This window comes from Rhineura floridana, chromosome 2 (genome assembly GCF_030035675.1).
Source record: "Rhineura floridana isolate rRhiFlo1 chromosome 2, rRhiFlo1.hap2, whole genome shotgun sequence".
Lineage (NCBI taxonomy): Eukaryota > Metazoa > Chordata > Lepidosauria > Squamata > Rhineuridae > Rhineura > Rhineura floridana.
In genome coordinates, this window is record NC_084481.1 from 166,432,723 (window position 1) to 166,455,260 (window position 22,538).

The following is a 22,538-nucleotide window of genomic DNA, read 5'->3' on the forward strand; positions in this document are numbered from 1 at the left end:
TTCCTGGATCTCATTAAAGAATATGTAAATACTGAATCAATCAACTATGCAAATTTCCTAAAGTGGATACAAAACCAATAATTGAAAACAATGCCCTGTGCAATCACTTGGTGTTAAAATCCCCACTTTCAGATTACCATCCTCCTGCCTGGCACAGAAAACCAGATTGGGAGTATGTCCTGCTACATGTTTGGGGCCAGTGATATATTGGGACAGTCCCGTGGTTTTCATGAAGTCCTGAATCACCTCATGTGAGGGAATCTCCACATGAATATTGAGGTCCCCAGGACAATCTTCCTGGAAGTCTTCCACACCAAACCTAAGACCATCTTAGGGAGACTGATTGGCAGCTGGGTGCACAGTATACCAGTAGAATCTATCTCAAGCGCCTATAATGAGAGTATATTTTCTCCAGTAGTTTGTTTCCTTTGAATTATTCAAGGCAGGGATTCTAAACTCTGCCATAATGAGTCTCCACAAATAGTAGCTAAGGTAAAACAAAGGCAAAGGGAGTTTGATGAATGCTGCAGCCCAGTGATGGGAAACGTGGACCTCCAGATGTTGGGGGACCACAGCTCCCATCAGCCTCTGCCAGCATGATCAGTGGTCATGGATGATGGGAGCTGTAGTCCAACAACATCTAGCGGTCCATAGGTTTCTCGTCCTTGCTCTAGCATTTACCCAAGATATGGGGGTACATAGAGCCATGGAATGCTTCAAATTCTTTGAGGTATTGGGATTAAAGGAAGATAAATCTGTGGAAAAATATGCCCACTGATCCCTGAGCATCAGTCAACACGAGAGTGGGTGCAGAGGCTAACAGACCAACCCCCATTGTTTTCACTATGTGAAGCCTTTATTTATTGTTGGCTTACAAACCATGACTTGTTTTAGCTGTGGTTTGGTATATCTGAACCCAACGGCCATGCTTAACCATAGTTTGTTTGGCTATCCTATCCCGTATGCTTACCAAGCTACCAAGGCAAGAGTTGCTGGAAAACAAATCGAAACAAGCCATGTTTTTTTTCTTGTCTGTGAGTTTACTTGTGGTTGGAGAGCAAACCATGGGTAAAATAACCATGGCTTAATGTTACATGTGAAAGCAGCCAATACCTGGATTTAGGAAAATTCAGAATTGAACTTATACCTCATAAGCCTACTTTATTTAAGAAATTTTAATGTGAAATAAATTTATTCTGTCTCCTTAGAAACCTATGAACCTTCTGAACAGCTTCAGCAACTTCATCCCAGTGGCTCAAATGAGAAAAGAAATAACAAACTTCAGCCAACACAGGATGTAACTGCTAATCCAGGTCTTCTTGTTCCTCTTTTGGAAGCTGCCTCACCTCTCTCTGCCCAGATACCTCCAGTTCTTTTGGCAGCGCCCATCCAAGTAAACACTGTACCTACATTCCAAACTGCTGGTGGTCCGGAAGCCATCACTGTTCCTGATTCATCTGTTCAAATCAAGCAAGAGCCTGCATCTCCAAAGCTTGGAGAAGAGATCATGAATATTCCTGAACAGAGTTCTCCATGTTCTTCACAAATAGAACTTCAGTTTCAGAATGGTATGTTCGCTTATCTGTTTAGAAGGTGACAATTCTGTGTCTATGGAAGCATGTGGAGCCTTGATTTCTGAGGTGAACTAAACATCACCATTCCTGCTCTGCTCCTGAGGTGCAGATGAGCATGCGCTAAACTGTAGTGGGGCCCAGCAAAACTCTTACTTTCCAACTAAAGCCTGGAAGGGAAGCAAAACTTAGAGGGGGGGTTTCCTATATCAATTCTACCCTTCTGCAAAGACCATCAATAGATTAGGTCATATAACACTGTAATGTCAGGTGATTGACAGGTGAGTGGCTCTTTGCAAGCTCCGATCAGCTGATTGCCAGGGCTTGCAGAGAGCCCTGTGCAGAGTTACACAACTCCAATGATCAGCTTATCATCAAGGCTTCAGAGCACCATGCATTTTATAGCAGTTATCCAATGCATTCCTTGGAACAATCCTATGGAGTGTTCAGGGATGAGGAAGCTGTGGCCTTCCAGCATGGCCAATGATCAGGGATGGGAACAACAACTGGAGGCCACAGGTTGTCGGAAGGCAGAGCTGGGGTCCCAATCCCAGGGAGCTGGATCCCGGAGAGTTGGGAGAAGAGTATTCGGATGGATGGCAGAGGGAAGGGGGAGAAACTTCCCCCCTTTGGAGCGAAGACGAAACAGAGGAACTGCCAGTGATAAGGTCGCTTAGCAACGGGGAGCCTGAGCCCTCCCTGGACATTCTCACGCCTCCCCCTCTTTCAGGCTCAGAGCAAGAGGGGAAAGAGGGAGGGCTGCTCACAGCTGAAAAGCGGGGAGGCAGTTTACCATCAGCTCCTCCCCTATCCCCCATCCTGGAATCGGAAACTTCAGAAGAGGAGGGGGTGATGCTTCCCCCCTCACCGCGCACACGCAGACAGCTGAAAAGACAGGAGAGAAGGGGGGGAAGGCGGGCAGTACCTGAGGGGCAGTTAAGGAGGAGCGAAAGATTGCACGCCTGTTTGGCCCCTTCTTAAAGAACAGGCGGGAAGAAGTCCCTTGCTCTGTCAACTTTCTCCCAATGCCGCAGGACCTGTATCCCTGTATTGCTTCATGAGAAAACGCAGTCTTTGTTTGGACATTACCCTAATAAAACACGAATTAACTACAGCCGTTGGTCTGGTTCCTGAGTCACATCCTGGGCCTGACACAGGTTCCCCATCCATGGTGTAGATGTAGGTTGAGAGAGAGTGACTTGGCAAGCCCCCATAGAAAGGAGTTGGAACTGAAAGTCTTTCTGGTCACAATCTAATGTTGAATGTTAGATTACATTTGTTATCAAGGTGTTTATAGGAATATATATGGAGGCCACCATCTTGATTAATAGTTTGAAAATCTAGGAAGTTTAACTCCCACAGGAGACAGTGACAGCCACAAAGTAGGATGGCTTTAAAAGTTTAGATAAATCCATGGGAGTTAATGCAATCGGTGGCTACTAGTCATGATGGCTATGGTTTGCCTCCATAGTTGGAGACTGTGTGCTTCTGAATACCAGTTGCTGGAAACCGCAGGAGGGGAAAGTGCTGTTGTGCTCAGATCATGCTTGTGAGCCTCCCATAGGCGTGTGGTTGGCCACTGTAAGAACAGGATGTTTGACTAGATCAGCCTTTCCCAACCAGTGTGCCTCCAGATGTTGTTGGACCACAATTTCCATCTTTCCTGACCATTGGCAATGCTGGCTGAGGCTGATGGGAGTTGTGGTCCAACAACATCTGGTGGTTCACTAGTTGGGAAGGCTGGACTAGATGGACCATTGGCCTGATTCAACGGGCTCTTCTTATGTTCTTAAGTTCTGGCTCAAACTAGGATTCACAAATTCTAATTGATTCTGTCAAAGTGAAAAAATATATTTGATTTTCCTTCAGGGAATACGAGCCAACAATCTTTGCTGTATCCAGTTATCTCTGCTACCATGTCCTTGTCTTCACTTATTGATTTCCAAGAGCATAATCAAGATACTCAGAAACCTGTTCCAGATAAGGGAAGGACCAGATTATCTGGTCACTGTTCCCCCAACTATTCACCATTGCTCTTGTCAGTGAAGACTGGAAACAAAACCCCAGCAGAAAATCCCATCACAGAACAGTGCAGTAGCTCCTTTCAAAGCCAAACCTTTTCCTCTGAACTACCTGTGGAGGAAGATCCCAAACAGACAACTGAAGAGCCTGAGCAAACAGCGTGTCCTACGCTGGTCTCCACGGAGGGCAAGATAAGCAAGAAAAAGAAAAAGCTGAAGAAGAAGAAAGCACTGCGAGCAGCCCATGTCCCTGAAAACAGTGATACAGAACAGGATGTAAGTGACTCAAAACCTTTTAGGAAAGTCAAGACTGTAAAGATGCTGAAAGGGGGGAAAGTGACAACATCCACCCCTCCAAAGCAAGAGGCTGCTCAGGAAGGAGAACGGAAGAAAGATGAGAATGAGAGTGACACGTCTCTGGAGTTTGTGGAAGTCCCCAAGTCTTCTCTTGAAGTGGTGGCCATCAGTTCGTCAGAGTCAGGAGGCGAGAAACCAGACAGCCCTTCTAAGAGGGATGCCTTGAGCTCCTCAGAACAGCTTTTGAGAGAGGCATCTCGGTCTGGCTATGATGAAGTGAGCTCAACAAGTGAGATTGGAACCAACTATAAGAATGGTATTGGTAGAAGGTAAGTTGGAAAACGGGGGGTTGTATCAGTGAAGTCCCATTTGTGCAAGGACCTGCTTGAGCAGTGGAACTTCCCCTCCTTCTCCTCCGCCCTCCAGTGCACTTCCCGGATCTGTTCTGGGCGTTCCCCAACACTTTGGAGCAGATAGGGGCACTCAGGGAGAGGAGAGTTCCAGTATTGAAGTCCTTGTGCGAACGGAACGACTTCATCAGATACAACCTTGTGTAATTGATTGTGTTCTACTGTGGGTTCTTTTATCTGATCATGCTGATGTACTCCTAATGATTTTATAATCTCTCTTTTGTTTTGTTCATTGCCTCAGAAACCTTTGGGCAGTGAAGTAGTTTACAAATCCCATAAATAATATTGTAGAAATCTTCCATACTGAAATACATTCAGATGGTTGAGAAATGGTTCCTATAGAATGGAATGTTTCACAGAGTGCTTTGCCATTGCTTCATTGCAAAGCACTTCTGTGTGGTCCTGGTGATCAGATCTGTTTCTCTGTCCTGCACACATTGTTTCTAGAAGATCTTATATTAAAGCATTTTTATTATTGCTTTTTTGTGTGCATTGCTTAACGTTTTGTAATGACAATGGGATTCTATTTCTTCTATAGTGTGGCTGAGACTCAAACGTCCATATCATCAATAAGAGGCTCAAAAAACTCATCAGGTATATTTTGTTTTCTAACGGAGAAGCAAGCACAAAGTCTTTGGGTGGAAGGTGGGGAAAGAGCAGCACAGTTCTTTAGAATATGGAGTGCTATAACATCACCTGTGTTCCTGAACATGATTTCAAAGCCAATGTACTAGAAGCTTGCTTTTAGAAACACAACAATAAATGCTAATACTTGGCTTCCCCAGCATGACCAGTGGTTAGGGAAGATGGGAGCTATAGTCCAGCATCATCTGGAAACCACTCTAAGGTGTCTCCTTTTTCATACTGGATACATTTTCTGTGGAACAGAAACCTGAGATTCTTGGTTGCCTCCAGTCCATCTCATATGAGTTAGATTGCCATTCCCCATGGCCAAACAGCCTCTATATTGTAACAGGCTGTTGTAAAATTTATAAACCCAGGGGCTTTTGCCATATGAAACCAATATATAATTGTCTGGTTCCAGGATAGCAACCTTCTAGTTCATGTGCTGATGGGTAGATTGCTGAAGCTAGCCTTTAGAATGGCATGCTTATCTGTAGTTGCCAACATGTTACTTGAGTGTGTTTTCGCTTGCATCTAGAAGCTGCTGCTTCTTTTTTGCTTCTTAGGTGGCGCAGTCAAACTTTCCCTCTCCCTACTTTCCAGCCATTAAGATTCACAACATATTCTTAACGTGTTCTTAAGTCAAAGCCTGTTTCAATGTACTTATTTACTAGCTCATTTCATATGATTTTTTTCCCTCCCTAACCTAACTTACAACTTGACTCCTTTTCTGATTCCTTCAGCGAAGGGACTTATAACAGTATTCTTATTTATTCATTTGTTCAGCACCTAGTTTTGAATGGACGTTTGAGTGGATGTTTTGAGCAGAATGTTTAGTTAACTGAAGGCTTTGACAATTGCATTTGACAGAAGTCTCTTCAGAGCCGGGTGAAGATGATGAACCCACAGAAGGCGTTTTTGAGGGTCATTCAGCTTCTGTGAATGCAATTCAGATTTTTGGGAATTTGCTGTACACTTGCTCAGCAGACAAAACTATCCATGCATATAACTTAGTGGTAAGTACACTTGCTAAGGAAGCTGAGTGGTTTAGATCAGATAAATACAGCTAGTCCAGAGTGGTATTAAACCTATCCAGATTTTGGGTGGATAAGGAGTCTTTTAGAACTGTGTTTTAGCAACACATACTTTTGACTAAATTTTGTGATGCCCAGCTCCTTCCTTGGTATAGGGAATTTTTGCCAGTGAATGAGATATGAAATGATTAATAAAAGCAATAAAATACGAGTTTTTGTTCCTATGAGTAGCTTAGTGATAAGGCATCTGCCTTGCACATGGAGGGTCCCAGGTTCAATCTCCAGCATCTCCAGGTAAGGATGGGAATGTCCCCTGTCTGAAATACTGGAGAGCCAGTGCCAGTCATTAAAAACAATATTCAGCTGGATGGTCCATCTCAGTATAAGGCAGCTTCCATTGTGTTCCTATGAGCATGTAAACCTCTTGAATTCTGCCTTCTGAAGAATTTGATGTGAAGACATTTGCTTCCGCCTACCTCAGAAGAATTGGTCTCAGTAAGATAGGACCACTTCATCTTGTTTCTGCCTCTAGGCTGCAGATGTAACCCACCACCCACACCTGGCACAAATCTGTTTTCCACACTTCATGTCTTCCATTCATACATAGCCCTTATTAACCATACATTGCAATCAAGCCTATTAAAACAGTCTGATTTTACCTCAGTAGGTTGCAGTCACTCTTTAAAATGTTGATTATTGGGGTAGGGATGAGGTAGCCACTGTATGTATTAAAAGAACATTAAGAACAAGCACGCTACTGCATGCTGGTTCAGTAAGTTTAGACTTAACAGAAGAACTAAACATCAAATTCCATTTTCCATGTTAACTTTCTTAACTTGGGTATAAGGAATGGCTGAAGCAACAACATGCTCTTTTATAAAGTAGGAGAATAACGAGTAGTCTGAGATGAATATCTTGAAGACCAGCTTCTGAGAGGCTAGGCAGTTATTACATTTGTGTCTGGACAGTTGCATGTTACAAAGACTTGCATTTTTAAGGATGCAAGCAGGAAAAGCAACTTGGAAAAGAGGGCTATTGTGTTCCCTGACCACATGTTTCTCTTGATTAGTCTAAATGTACATAAGCAAGAAATAGATTATTGGTTTGGAAGGCATAGTCGTTGGGTGGTGCCTCAGTTTGCAATCTGAGTGCATTTGAGTAATGTAACTTTTCACTCTCTTGCAGAACAGGCAATGTGTTGGTGTCTTTGAAGGGCACACCTCAAAAGTGAACTGCCTCCTGGTGACTCAGACAACAGGGAAATATGCAGTACTCTATTCAGGCTCTAGTGACCACAATATAAATTGTTACAACATCAAGGTAACTGTACACAGAATATTGACAAGTATTTTTGGGATCTGCAAGCCCATAAAGAAACACCCATACCCCTGTTGTAATCTGATTGTTTTCTTCCCTCTTCCACATTAGGAAACTGACCTATAGATGGGCTACAGTGGTTTGGATTTAGGCTGCCTGTGGAACTCTGTCCATGGGATGCTTCAGTGGAGGAAGTAAATGAGGCCATTTTCACCTATTTAGCCCCATGTGCCCACCTCCAGTCAAAGTTGCTTCTGAGGGTCAGAAGTCTTGGTAGAATAGCACAGTAGGTGACACTGAGGGCTGCAAGGAGAAAGAAATTGGCAAAAAGTGCCTCCCTTTAACGGGAGCCTCTGCTCAAATCTCTTTTCTGTTCTAGCCATTTTATGTCTTTGAAATTGTTATGTATGCTGCTTAAAAATCCCAGTGATTGAGCAGTACATAAATAGCTTAAATAAACAGAAGGAACCCTTTCATTTGATATCTGTGCCTGAAACAAATGGATTCATACAGCTAGAAAAATAGCAGGCATTAGAATAGGGTGGCTGATCCACAGGCTGTATCTAGCCCCCTTAAGAGTTTTTTGTGACCTCCCAAGATTCCCCCATATGTGTCCTTAAACAGAAAAAAACTAAATTTTATTGCCCTGCCCTCTTTAGCATGCTGGTCCCAGAGGGTTGACCATGCTTTCAGTGTGGCCCTTAGCCCAGTGAAGAGTAGCCACCCCTAAATATGATGTTCCTTCACCTCCACGTGTCCTGCTCTGGTATCCAAAAACTAATAACTGGCTTCCAACAATTTGAGGCCAAGCCTTGGATTTAAAATATTTTCTTTATAATTTAGAATAGTACACTCTTATTACTTTATAAGGATTGTATCCAAAAAAGTGGTCCCATTCGCGCAAGAACCTCCACATGCACAACATAACCTCTCCTCCCACTGCATACCCACCCCAGTCTGTTCAGGGGGGATTCGGGGAGGTGAGAGGGAGGAGAAGTTCTATTGCACAAGTGGAAGTGCTTACATGAACGGGACAGCTTTGTTGAATCCAGCCTTAAAGTGGAAATGTGATATGCAAAAGATTGCTAAAAAATTGTCATTTTTGTAGTTCACATGCATTTCTGGGATTCAAGTTGATATCCTTTTAGGAGTGGATTGGTTTCAGAAGTGAAGAAAGCATTATAAGAAAGACTGAAATGTGCATGTTTTCCTCAGGTAGACTGCCATCATATTGGGTACTACTGCCATCTAGCGTCCAAAGGCAAGAATGCACTGAAGTCTAGACCTGGGGCTTCGAGCCTCTCCTACTTCCAGTTTCATTCTTGCCTTCGTCCGAGGCATTTAGATACCTGCATTCTTGGCTAAGGTTTTATTTTGTGTGTGTGTGTGTGTGTGTGTGAGAGAGAGAGAGAGAGAGAGAGAGAGAGTGGTGGGGTTGCTGGCTATTTTTCTGCTCCTGCTTCCCCTTCCCTTCCTGGATTGTTTAGAGTCTGTGCAACTGCTTAGTGTTCTGCCTTTCCTGGGTTTTAGGTGGCTTTGGTTTTTTTCCCCTTCCCCCTCTTCGTTGTTAGCAGCAGTGGCTGCCTTTTTTCTCCGTTTTGGGGCCCGCGGCTGTGGCTCCCTTATCTCTTAGGCGCAGTGCTCTCTAGCCTGTGCCTTGGGCTTCCTGTTTTCTTTCTGGGAAGCTCCTGCTGGTCCTGACCATCCTTTTAGGCGTACCCTTGCCTCTGAGCTCCGCGAGCTGCGGCGGCCCATCCCCCCCGGTTCGCCCTGCGGCCTTTTCTCCCTTCCACAGCTGCCTCCATCTATTTCCTTGCGGCAGTTAGAGCTCCCATAGGTCACCCAGTTTCTCTCTAATCGGCAGCGGTTCCTCCTGGCTGCCCAGTCCAGGACGCAGGAGCCCAGTTCAAGCCGCTATTGCTCCTTTCTCTCCCGTCCGCCATTTTGTTTTTTAGTTTCCCCCCCCTTTTTTTTTAGCGGACTCCAGTTTTGTGTCTTATCCCTTTTCCCCACCTTTTTGTTTATTCTGCTGTCGTTTCCCCTCACCTCTGGGCAGAATTTTAGTGAATTCAGTTAACTTTTTTCGTTTAGCAGCTGCCCTGAACCTTCCATGCTGAACATAGTAGCTGCATAGCTTGCACAGGCCCTTTAAAGCGATACCACACCTTCCCCATTGTGTGTGTGTATCTTGCTGCATGGGTGCCATACTGAAGCAAAATTGTTTGTTTAGTGCATAGCCCGCACAGTGCACACTAGCGGTACCGCACCTTCCCCATTGTGTGCGTGTATCTAGCTCTGGGCCACACTGCAATATAAAGATCTTCTGGCACCGTTTTGATCAGTGCACAGTAGTGATACCGCACCTTCCTCATCGTGTGTGTGTATTTAGCTTTGGCCACACTATAGCACAAATAATTTTTTCTGGCATACTGATTTGGACAACATACAATAGCGGTCTCGCACCTTCCCCATTGTGTGTGTGTACTTAGCTCGTGGCCCATACTACATCAGAAATTATTTTTGGCACCCTGTTTTGAGTAGTGCAGTACCAGTACCCACCAATTTTTTGGTGCCATATTCCCTTACTTCACGGGTGTGACACTGCACCTTCCACACTGTGTGCACGCTTTTTGATTGTTACATGGCGGATCACCAACCAGAAGCACCGCAGACCTCTGGGGCAAGTCAACAGCGCAATGCCCCTGCACCACACAAACCCTCTTAAGCACAAGCATGCCAAAGCTGTTGCCAAGACTAAGCATATGTCTGCCCACAGCGCTCCCAAGCGTGCCCGCTATGTTTCTGCCCCGGTCTTAGACGAGCCTACTCAAGAGGCATTGCCTGCTCTGTTTCAATCTCCTACCGGCTCATCAGACGATGAATTCCAAGGCTTTCCTAGCCAATCATCACGCCACTCTGAAGTTCCTCTAGCTTCTCTGCCACCACCGGTGCAGCCACCTCCACAGGAGCATGCTGTATCCTCTGATCCCTCCACAGGATTGCAGCTGACCCCAGAGTTTCTGTCCCAGCTACAAGAAGTACTCGGGTTCCTCTCCCAAGCTCACCCTCAGGCACACCTATCGCCTCAGCTGGCAGCTACTCGGCTGCCCACTTCCACACAAATTCCTGGCCCTCACGATGAGGTCCATCCTTCCTCGCCTAACCCATTTGACATCTCTAGAGGCAGATTTGGTGGTGAACCCTCAGGCATGGAAGACTTTTCCTCCCTTTTGCAGGCAGATCCTGAGGAACGGAGCGGAGACTCTGATCTCGAGAAGGACTACTCCTATTATTTTTTCGACTCAGCGGACTACCTTCCTCTCTGTCGCAGAGTGTTGGACACCCTCGGTATCCAACCCGCGCTACCACAACCCACTGCTCCACCCGTTAAGGGCGCTAGGGTTCTCAAGTCACCCAGATCAGTGGATCACTGTATTCCTGTGCCAGACCCCATCAACAAGCTGGGCAGGGAGGAATGGGTCCGCCCACTGCACCCACGTCGCTTCTCCCTGCTAGCCAACAGACTTTACACTTTGGCCGCAGAATTCATGTACTTTATGAACGTCCCTGGGGTAGACCAACCAATTTCGAACTTAGTTTCTAGGTCCCTCCTTCCGAAGGAAGGCGACTCACAGTTCAAAGACCCCTCGGAAAGACAGCTGGACTTCGTGCTACGTAAGTATCACAAGGCTTCCGCCTTTTCTATCCAGGTCTCCGCTGCCGCCTCTATTTTCTCACGGGCTTCGATGATGTGGCTCGATGACCTCTTGGATGATCCCAATCCGGATCCAGTCACACTGCGAAAGGGCCTAGTCAAGCTTCATAAGGCAGCTGCATTTGTGGCGGACGCCACTTTAGACGCTACCCACCAGGGAGCACGGGCTCTAGCTGCAGAAGTAGTAGCTCGTAGAACCCTTTGGCTCTGACACTGGGAGGCTGATGCCACTGCCAGATCCAACCTGTCCATGGCTTCATACTCAGGGTCTCTGCTATTCGGGGAGGACGCACTTAAAGTGGTCTTGATTGACCCCAAGGACAACCGAAAGCCTACCTTGGCCACAGCTAGAAGAGATGACCGCAGGCCTTTTCAACGGTTTGCCCCATACCGTTCTTTCCAGCCCTTTCGGGGGGCGTGGCCTGAGTGGCGAGGCCGAGACTCCCGACCTTCCGATTTCCGCTCCTCTAGGGCACCCTGGCCTAGACAGCACTTCCAGGACTGACCCCAGTACCAAGGCCAACAAGCCACATCCTTATTCGGCAGACGAGCTCGTCAGCGCAGGCAGTTCTGATGCCATCCCCATCGGGGGCAGGCTACTTCTCTTTGCAAGTTCCTGGCTCACTTTAACTCAGGTTTCCTGGGTCAGAACCATCTTCTCCCATGGATACAACATAGAGTTTTGGTTGACACCTCCAGACAGATATTGCCCCTCTCCCGTCTCCAAATCTCACGGGAGGGTCATGCAGGATACCTTACATCACTTACTCGACTAAGCTGCAGTAAAACCAGTCCCACCAGCGGAAAGGTCGCAAGGCATCTACTCCGTTCTGTTTGCGGTTCCAAAGCGAGACTCCTCGTGGAGGGCAGTCTTGGACCTCAAATTTGTCAACTGCTTTGTCACGTATCGCCGGTTCAAAATGGAGTCACTGGCGACCATTGTGGAAGCTCTGCAACAGGGGGATTTTCTCACATCCATCGACCTGAAAGATGCTTACCTCCACATCCCGATCTGTCCTGCCCACAGACGATTCCTGAGGTTTTCGTTAGGCCAGCACCATTTTCAATATTGGGCCATGCCATTCAGTCTGGTGTCGGCCCCACGAGTGTTTACCAAAGTGATGGTTACCCTGGTGGCCTTCCTCTGTCTACAGGGGGTCCATATTCACCCCTACTTGGATGATCTCTTCCTTCGGGCGCGCTCCAAGGACCAAGCCAAGAGACAGCTCCAGTACACCCTAGATGTTCTCAGCTCTCATGGCTGGCTAGTCAACATTGAGAAGAGTCATCTAGACCCAACCCAGCGACTCCAGCATCTGGAAGCAATACTGGACACGGCTCGAGCCATGGTCTTTCTGTCTCCAGAGCGTATTTCCACCATCCGAGCCATGGCAACCTTCTTGATGCGCAATGCTCAAAGGCGGACGTCATGTTTCTGGCAAGAGTTCTCGGGACGTTAGTTTCCACCATCCACATCGTCCCGTGGGCCCAACACCACACTCGACTTCTTCAATGGGCCCTTCTACCTTTTCAGGCGGACATTGCCAACTCCAACCATCATATGCTCCAGCTGGAGCCATCGCTGTGAGCATCATTTCGCTGGTGGGCAGTGAAGACACATCTCAGCAGGGGTACCCTGTTCCGGGAGCCGGACAGAGCCATAATCATCACGGATGCCAGCCTGACCAGCTGGGGAGCCCACTGCAATTCCAGCTTCGTCCAGGGTGTGTGGTCCAGAGTGGAGCAAGGCCAAAATATAAATTGGCTGGAATTCAGAGCTGTCCACCTGGCCCTTCGACGCTTCCAGCCACTGTTGTCCCTGCAGCATGTGTTAATCCGAACAGACAACACGTGTAAAATCACACCTGGACAGACAGGGAGGCACCAGGTCTCGAGCTCTCCAGGCAGAGGCAACCCAACTCTTCGACTGGACCGAGACCCACCAGCTGTCAATAAGGGCAGAATACTTCAAAGGGGAGCTGGATGTGGCCACCGATTGGCTCAGCAGGCAGCATGTGAGTCTGGGAGAATGGAAACTCCATCCGGGGGTGTTCGACCTTCTCCAGCAACGGTTTGGCACCCTCTCAGTGGATGTCTTCGCCTCGAGCCACAATTGCCAGCTGCCTCGTTACTTCTTGAGGTACCTGGATTCGATGGTGGAAGCAGCGGACGCACTGACAGCACCCTGGCCAGAGGGTCTCCTCTACGCCTTTCCACCAATTTCCCTCCTGGGCAGGACGTTGAGAAAACTGCGGCACGAGAGAGATCAGCTCCTCCTGATAGCCCTATACTGGCCTCGCCGACCTTGGTTTTCGGACCTCCTCTCCCTATCAGTCACAGACCCCTGGACACTGCCGGTCAGGCCGGACCTACTCTCCCAGGGACCGATCTGGCACCCAGACCCAGCCCCAGCCTGGCTGAATCTGACAGCCTGGCTTTTGAACGGCGGCACTTAAGTGCCGCAGGATTGCCTCAAGGGGTGGTTGACACAATTTTAGCATCTAGAATGTTGGTCAGTGAAGCATGCTGTGAGACTCACAGACAGGGTGTTTAGCAGAGAGAGTGAAACCTGAAGCAGAAGGTTTAAGCTGTGAGAACAGAGTGCCAGACTGCCAAGGTCAGTAGCTGGCTGGGAAGCGTGATAAGGTGGGAGACTTGCAAAATCTCAGTGTGGGGGAAATGTCTGTGGAGAGAACTGTGTCGAATGTCTTTGCCTAGTAAAGACTCTTACAAGAAACTTGCCTGGCCTGTCTTATTCCTGTTCTATGCGGCTCTTGGATTCCATCCTTGTATGATCTATACACGCACACACGCAACAGGGGTTATGCGCCCAGCTTATCATACATGGTAGCGGGTTCGAGAGCTGTTGACGTGGCGTTGTTGCAGAGAGAAACAAAGTGCAAGAAAGAGGCAAGTAAGAGTGGGCAACATGGCTGGAAACCTGTTATCCGGGATGCCGATGGAGAGGCTGAGTGCTGTAAACTACTCCAGCTGGAAATGGAGAATGAGAGCAGTTCTGATTAAAGAAGAGTTGAATGATGTTGTAGAAAAAACCCCTCCGGCAGCTCCTTCAGCAGCGTGGTTGAAGAAAGACGAGAAAGCGAAGGCTTTTATTACTCTGGGGCTGTCTGATTCTCAACTGTTGCTGGTGAGTAATGAGCCGACAGCTAATCAGATGTGGGAAAAGCTAAAAGCCGCTCATGTACAGCAAACTGCGGGGAGCAGGCTGTGTTTAGCACAGAAACTTTATCAGATGCGTTTTACAGATGAAATGACTATGACAGAGCATCTGGCTGAATATCGGAGATTAAATGCTGAGCTGCAAGATAGAGGAGTGCATCATAGTGACATTCAGATGGTCTATATCCTGTTATCTTCATTTGATCAAAAATGGGACGTCACGGTATCGAGTCTGGAAACTTTACCTGACGGACATCTGAATTTGGACTTTGTAGAACAGAAACTTCAACAAGAGTGGAATAGAAGACAAGAAAATAAGAAAACAGAGTTAAAAGAGACTATGGCTGTACAACAACAACAAAATCAAAGAAGCAGGCAAGAGAATAAAATATGTTATTTTTGTGGGTCCCGTGGACATATACAGAGACATTGTTTAAAGAAGAGGAATAACAGGGGCTTTGAAAGTCAGAGAACAAGCGTGAACTTTGTTTATAAGGAGGACAATAAACTAATTAACTCTAAGTGGCTTCTTGACAGTGGAGCGTCTAATTGCCTAATCACAGACTCTAGTTTATTTTACACTTCAAAGCCGACGCAGGAGAAGCTTTATCTGGCTGACGGATCGACTCAGGACGCGAATGCAACAGGCACTCTCAGGTTATGTAATTTAGGAACTATATTGACAGATGTATTACTGGTGTCTGGTTTAAAATATAACATTCTATCAGTAAGAAAATTGACTCAAATAGGTTGTAAAGTTACATTTGAAGGGGATAGATGTTTTGTGAGAAAAGATGGTGAAATATGCATGCAAGGGAAATTACAGAACCAAATGTTTATGGTTGAGTGCAATCTTGATAAACCCATGTGTGCCTGGATAGGACTTAATAAAGATAAACATGATAATTGTTTCCATGAATGGCACAGAAAACTGGCACACGCACATTTCGAAAAGATACAAAACACCCCAAAACATAGTCAAGATTTGAAATTAACACATTGTGAGCATGTGGATGAGTGTGAGGTATGCTGTAAAACAAAAATGACTGTGACTCCAGTAAATAAGAGCTGTGAAAGCACAACCACTGAACCTTATCAGCTCATACATGTGGATTTGGCTGGACCTTTTCAATGCTCAAAAGGTGGAGCAAGGTTTTATTTAGTAATTGTGGATGATTTCTCCAGATTTACACATGTATTTTTATTGAAAAAGAAAAGTGAAGCAGAAGAGAAATTAAAGGCATTCATACAGAGAACAGAGACACAATATGGGGTTGTTATCAAAAATATCAGATCAGATAGAGGTGGAGAATTTACCAGTAATTCATTTAAAACATATTTGGAAAAGAAGGGAATAATACAGAGTCTCACTGCTCCCTTCAGCCCATCCTCCAACGGAACTGCAGAGAGGAGGAACCGGTCATTGCAGGATTCAATGAGAGCAATGCTAGCAGATGCAGATATGAATAACACTTATTGGGGTGAATGTATTCTGTACACTGTTTATATTCAGAACCGTCTCATGCACAGAACAATAGGCATGTCTCCCTATGAGAAGTTGACTGGAAGAAAGCCCAGGGTGAAACACATAGAACGTTTTGGGGCAAAATGCTGGGTACATGTTGCAAAACAGAAAAGACATGGTAAATTAGGCTCAAGAGCTCAGGCAGGACGCATTTTGGGATTTCAGAATTCATATTATAGAGTTTGGTTGCCTGAGAAACAACAAGTAGTGTTAAGCAGAAGCATAAAGGTGATAGATAAACCTTGGAGAGACAGTCAAACAGTTATACTAGATAGTGCAAGCAAGCAGGAAGCAGCAGATGTTCCTTTTGGACAGCAAATTCCATTAAAAACTGCACTGACTGATCTAATACACGGTGGCAAACGTACTGTAAAAAGGCTGAGGAGTGAAGACATGGCAATGCAAGATACAGAAATGCCAAGTACAAGTGCAGGCACAGGTGCAGGTCCAAGAAAAATAGAGAGTGAAGAAGAAATGGAAATAGATAATGTTAGAAGATCAGAAAGAAAAACGAAAGGTCAACCACCTCAGAGATTCACATTTAATGTTACACAACAGAATAATGAGACAGATGAAATTCCAGTAGAATGGGAAAAAGAAGGACCAATAGATAAAGAAACAATGGATCTAATGTGGCAATTTTGTGTTGAGGAATGAAATATAAATGTATTATCAAATAAAAGTGAACAAAACATTGTGAAACTGGTGTGAATAAAGAAATAAAGAAACAAAAAAACTGAACTGAAAATGTAAATAGAAACTGTAAGGAAACAAACCATGTACTGATATGTATTGTAATGAAAGGTTAATGTTGTAGAAATGTAATAATTGTAACAATGAAGTTTTGTAATCTGTGAGTCTCAGGTGGGGGCTGTTGGTCAGTGAAGCATGCTGTGAGACTCACAGACAGGGTGTTTAGCAGAGAGAGTGAAACCTGAAGCAGAAGGGTTAAGCTGTGAGAACAGAGTGCCAGACTGCCAAGGTCAGTGGCTGGCTGGGAAGCGTGATAAGGTGGGAGACTTGCAAAATCTCAGTGTGGGGGAAATGTCTGTGGAGAGAACTGTGTCGAATGTCTTTGCCTAGTAAAGACTCTTACAAGAAACTTGCCTGGCCTGTCTTATTCCTGTTCTATGCGGCTCTTGGATTCCATCCTTGTATGATCTATACACGCACACACGCAACATAGAAGACCGTCAACAACTCGCATATACCAGAGTACTTGGCTTGCTTTTTCCACCTGGTGCACCTCCAAGGGCTTCCGGCCTTCTGAAGCCACTGTACAGCAGGTTCTGCAGTTCCTATATAGAGGTCTCAGAATGGGACTAAAACCAAACACTTTGCGTCATCATGCTTCCACTATCTCCTCCATCCTGTCCATTTCTTCATCGGCCATTCCTGTGGGCTCTCACCCACTCATCAAATGTTTTCTGAAAGGGGCCGCCCGCCTCTCTCCAGCTGTGTGTCACCATTTCCCTTCCTGGAGTCTTTCGAAGGTCCTACAAGCATTACAGCGCCCTCCATTTGAACCTCTGGCTTCAGTTTCCCTTCGACTGCTGTCTTTCAAGGTCTTGTTCCTGGTTGCTATAACATCAGCGAGAAGAGTCTCAGAGCTGGAAGCCTTGTCATCGGCCCGCCATCTCTGCATCTTTCATGAGGACTCAGTGGTGTTGCAGCCAGATCCATCCTTCTGTCCCAAAGTTGATTCGATGTTTCACTGTAACCAGGACATTGTTCTTCCGTAATTCTGCCCGAAGCCAGTCCACTCATTAGAGAAGGCCTAGCACTCACTGGATGTTCGGAGGGCCCTCAGACTTTACCTCTCTCGCACCCAGGACATCAGGCTAACTGAGTCTTTATTCATATCCTTTCACCCTAGTACCTTGGGGGAAAAGGTCTCCAAGTCCACCTTGTCCTGTTGGTTGTGAGCTTGTATTGCTTTAGCTTATGAGTCCCTTAACCTGCCTGTGCCACCTAATATCTCGGACCATTCCACCAGATCAGCAGCCACCTCGGCTGCCTTCGCAACCAACGCACCCCTTTCAGATATTTGTAGAGCTGTGGTTTGGTCTTCTCTGAATTCTTCCTTAAAATATTATAAGATTGACCGTTACGCTTCTACCGACGCCTCCTTTGGGAGGCGCGTGCTGCAGCAGGTCCTTTCCAAGAAGTAATCAGTGGTGGTCCCTCCCTACTGAGGGCTGTTTTGGTATATCCCAATATGATGGCAGTCTACCTGAGGGAAATGGTCCATTGGCCTCACCTGAAGGGTGATTTTCTCAGGTAGACTGACATCATAGCCCTCCCATTTGGAGGATATCTGGATATTGTTCTCCATGGTCATATTATTCACATTCAAAGTTTCCTTTGTGCACTGGTTAAATTCAGTCAAGACCTTTATATCCCGGTTTCATTGCATGTTATTCTCTAGTATTGGGGTGTGATTGTGGTGCTCTTTTCCTTGCTGGTTGGCCCGTTGGCCCCTTTTGTTCTTCTCAGATATGCCACTCCAGACTCGTCGCGAATGAAACTGGAAGTAGGAGGGGCTCGAAGCCTCAGGTCTTGACTTCAGTGCATTCTTGCTTTCGGACGCTAGATGGCAGTAGTACCCAATATGATGTCAGTCTACCTGAGAAAATCACCCTTCAGGTGAGGCCAATGGACCATTCTGGTGAGCTGGAGCATATGAAAGTCCATGAAAAATAAGTATTTGTACAGTTTAAATTAAGATTGGGACTTTCTTTTACTTGATCCATTGTTCTCCAGGGGCCAAGTAGCCTTGTATCATGTAGGTAAAAGGCCTGTTTCATTGCTTCCAAACTGCAATTAATATGATTTATATACAAAGCTAGTTTTCAGGTTTCTTCTTTAGGTTCGCTTGCTTAAATATGATGCCCCAAAGAATGTCTACTAATTATTGTTTTCCTCCTACCAGACTAGGGAACTTGTGGATCATTTCAAATTGGGTGACCGTGTGCTCTGTCTGCATAGTAGATGGAAGATTCTTTATGCAGGACTTGCTAATGGCAGTGTGGCCACTTTCAATATAAAGGTCAGTATAAGAGGTGTGTATTCCATTAGAACCGGTGCACATGTTGAGTTATTTACTCCCCCCCCCAAATAGCAGCTCACAGTGCTGTCTAGTCACATGAGCAGCGCTGGAATTGTGGACTTGGCAAAGATTTCAGGTGCTACTTTCATAATCAGAAAAACTGCATCTTGCAGTCATAGAAGTAGCTGATAGGATCTTCTGTGATTCCCCACTAATTGAAACATACCTCACAGAAATGAAAAATCTTTCAAAATATGTATTATCTGTACCAGCTGTCAGGTGCAATTAGCTTTGGGATTTTTCCACAGGATAGATATGCACATATATCAGGACAAATATTTACAGCTTGCTTTTGTATGTGTAAAAATGTTCCTTCATTTTATCCTAGAAATCTTACTTATATGGTAATGTGTCAGTGTTACATTGGCCGCATTTGGATGCAATGCTTAGACCATGATCTAGCACAGGTAAAGTCATTGTAGTATCCTCCAGATGTTCCTGGACTATAAGTTCCACCATCCTTGATCATTGGCTATGCTAGCTGTGTCAAAAACACCTGGTTCGTTAAGGTTGTTAACTAAAATGGTTGTGTGGAACATCTTACTTGAATTAGGACCTCTGGAAGGCAATGATACTGTCGGTTCTCACAGCTGAACTCAGTTAATTAGGCAGTAAGAACACCTGCTTATCAGCCTGAGAGTGGTACCTCAAGGCCAATCTGGGAAGGCTGGAGAAGCACACAAAAGCTCTGGAAGAGTTCATCATCAGAAAGCCCCCTGATTGGCTAATTAATTCTTGGCTGTTGCTGGGCTTTTCCCCATAAAAGTAGAACTAAGATTCTGGGTCTTTGTTCCCCAATGTTCCTTGGTGCTACCTGATGTTGGGGTTCCATCCTAATACTATCCAGGCTATACATCTCTGGGGAGATGTGGAACCATAAAGTTACTCTGCCTATCTTTCTATAATGTGTGAGTATAGAATAGGCTAGACAGATTTGTTATTTTTGCTTGTGACTTGAACTCTCTGCATTTTGTATTTTACCTAACCCTTGGGTTGTTTGGTTTAAGAAATTAGTTTGCTGCTGTATTTTTGCACTTATATTTAATTCTAATAAAGCTACCTCTTATTTACCAGTGTGTGTTCATTTCAGGGGCAATTTGGCTCGGAATCCAGCACCTTGGCCATTTAGCAACAGATTACCATATAGTTTGGTATTTTGCCTTAAGGCTGCAAGACAAGGAGTGCATCTTTGGCTCTTGTCGTTTGGAATCCTTGGCAAGTCTATTTCTGGCACTTGCTATTTCCCCTTGGCCCAGAGTGGGTAACCAGGTTTAAGGAGTGGTGGCAGTCTACCTACCTTGCAGGGTTGGTGTTTGTTTAACTCAGCCCTGGTAAGGAAGGCATGGGCTGTGTCTGGCCAGGATCAATTGTCCTGGGCTTGGGAGTTAACCTCCCGGTGAGAATTCTTTACAGGCTGGGGCTGATGTAGAAGGCACCATATTAGCTTTCCCTGGTCTAGTGCTATGTGAATGAGCCTATCTGCCTCCTCCCGGGCATACACCTACCCTCTTCCTGTGTAGCCAGAAGAGGAGTTCAAAAGCTCTTCCTTTTACATATGCATAACCTCAGTTTGTCATTTCATTTGAACTGGGAATTGTGCATTAGCTGGCTGATTTCAAAGCAAACCAACTTTATACCATGGGTTATGAAGCTGGCTTGTTGACCTTCATTAGTATTAAAACATGATCCCCAGTTGGATAACATAGAAGTGATGTTTAGAGAAAACAAAAGCTTCTGAACTCCTCTCCCTTGGTCATTGCAGGGAGGTGGGTGAGATGCTACAAGTCCAGAAGGTGGCTAAGTTCATTTATTGAATGTTAACCCATGACATAGCTTGGCATATAGGAAATTAGTCATTAAGCTGCAGCCTGTGTTTACATTTCACTGTCTTCAAATGTTTTGTTTCTGAAACTGGTTTCTGAAAGTAATTTTAGAGGGAAACATTGTATTCTGAAATATTTAAAATAATAAGTAGTCTAAGCACCATAATTATATTGTTAATAGAATTAATTATTAGATTAAACCAACTTCTGTTGAGATCTATTAAGAGAACTATTCAGGTCCAAGCACAAACATGCATAACAACTTGTGGAAAGAGTCCATGGAATATATAACAGTGCAATCCTATACATTACCCACTTAGAAATACAGCTCCATAAGTTACTGGGCCAGGTTCAAGGTTATTAATATTGTTATCAGGTCCTTAACAACTTGGGTCCAGGATAACTGAGGGACTGCCTGATTCCTTATATCCCTGCCTGATCTCTGAGGTCTTTGGGGGAGTCACTTTTAGTAGTGCTGCATGACTCAAATGTATAGCCTATAGCCACCAAGAACAGTGTGTTCAATATTGTGGATATCCCTTCCACTTGAGATGGAGCAGGTCCACTCAGAGCTTGGAAAAGTTACTTTTTTGAACTACAACTCCCATCAGCCCCAACCAGCATGGCCACTGGATTGGGCAGATGGGAGTTATAGTTGAAAAAAGTAAGTTTTCCAAGTTCTGGGTCCACTCCCTATTGAACTTCCAGCACCTACTGCAAATGTTTTTATACTAGCAGACATTTTAACTGAATTGTAATTTTATAATTGTAATTTATTTTTATTTTCATTGTAGTGAGTTTTTTTTTTTTGCATAGCGCTTAGAGACAATTGTAATTAAACAGTATATAAATTGACGAAATAAAATAATTTAGTGCATTGGGACTTATTCCCAGGTAAGTAGGTAGGATTGTAGCCTTAGGAAATTCTGTTTTGTTGGAGGAGGATGTTCTCTAATGTAAAAAAGTTTAAATATCATGTAAGCTGCTCAAAGCCTTTGGGATGGAGCAGGGTACACATTAAATAAATACATCCACTCCATAAACACAGCTTATACAGAGAAGTCGAAGCAAATATGGTACCAGAGAATTCAGAGCAAAATCGGTATCATTAATTCATAATTTATTTAAAAAGCCAAACGGGAATTAAATGGAAATGGTGCACTCTCGTGATCTGGAGTAGCATGCAACTAGTTAGAAGAGGGTGCTGGGTTTTTTGCTTGAATAAACAAAAAAGGGAAATTGAGGACTTGTGTTATTTGCAGTGTGCTATCTGGATAGTTCCGTATTAATATGAGATTGGGTTAGGAAGGAAATGTTGATTGCATTGTTTTTCAGAATAACAAGCCACTTGATAATTTTGAGTGCCACAGTCCAAGGGCAATCAGTTGTCTTGCCACAGCTCAGGAAGGGACGCGGAGGTTGCTGATTGTGGGATCCTATGATTGTACAATCAGTGTACGAGATGCCCGGAATGGATTGCTGCTTCGAACCCTTGAAGGTCATAGCAAAACAGTACTCTGTATGAAGGCAAGTAACTTAAAAGGCTTTTTTTAATAGATAGACTTCACTTGTAGGCTTTCCACCTCTGGAAGCAATTCAAAGCTTGTCAATAAATCTCTCTACTCTCCAGTTGTTTATGATTAGTAATATAACATTTCCAATGAGAGACGCTCTTGCTTGGCTTTCCCCTCTCTCTCCTGGGATCTCTCAGAGATCTGTTCTCACCCGTTGGCATTTCTTTCTCCCTCCACATTGTCCTTGGGTGAGTTCATCAAATCCCATGGTTCTTGGTATAGCCAATATGGTGTTGGAACCCAGCTCTGCCTCTCCAGTTCCAACTGACTATCAAGTATTTTCACTTAGATGTTGGTTTACCATCTCACTCGCCCAAAAAGGAACTGCTAGCATTTTC

At 45.0% G+C, this 22,538-nt stretch overlaps 1 protein-coding gene across 3 annotated transcripts in view; it reads left to right on the forward strand.

Moving 5' to 3' along the window:
* ZNF106 (zinc finger protein 106) overlaps window positions 1-22,538 on the forward strand; it is a 72,242-nt gene that overhangs the window by 39,035 nt on the left and 10,669 nt on the right. For all 3 annotated transcript variants that reach the window (XM_061611293.1, XM_061611295.1, XM_061611294.1), the window contains exons 10-16: window positions 1,209-1,568; window positions 3,441-4,218; window positions 4,838-4,893; window positions 5,794-5,939; window positions 7,143-7,277; window positions 18,627-18,743; window positions 21,962-22,153. In XM_061611293.1, coding sequence (XP_061467277.1) covers window positions 1,209-1,568; window positions 3,441-4,218; window positions 4,838-4,893; window positions 5,794-5,939; window positions 7,143-7,277; window positions 18,627-18,743; window positions 21,962-22,153 — 1,784 coding nt within the window. The remainder of the gene's footprint in view (window positions 1-1,208; window positions 1,569-3,440; window positions 4,219-4,837; window positions 4,894-5,793; window positions 5,940-7,142; window positions 7,278-18,626; window positions 18,744-21,961; window positions 22,154-22,538) is intronic.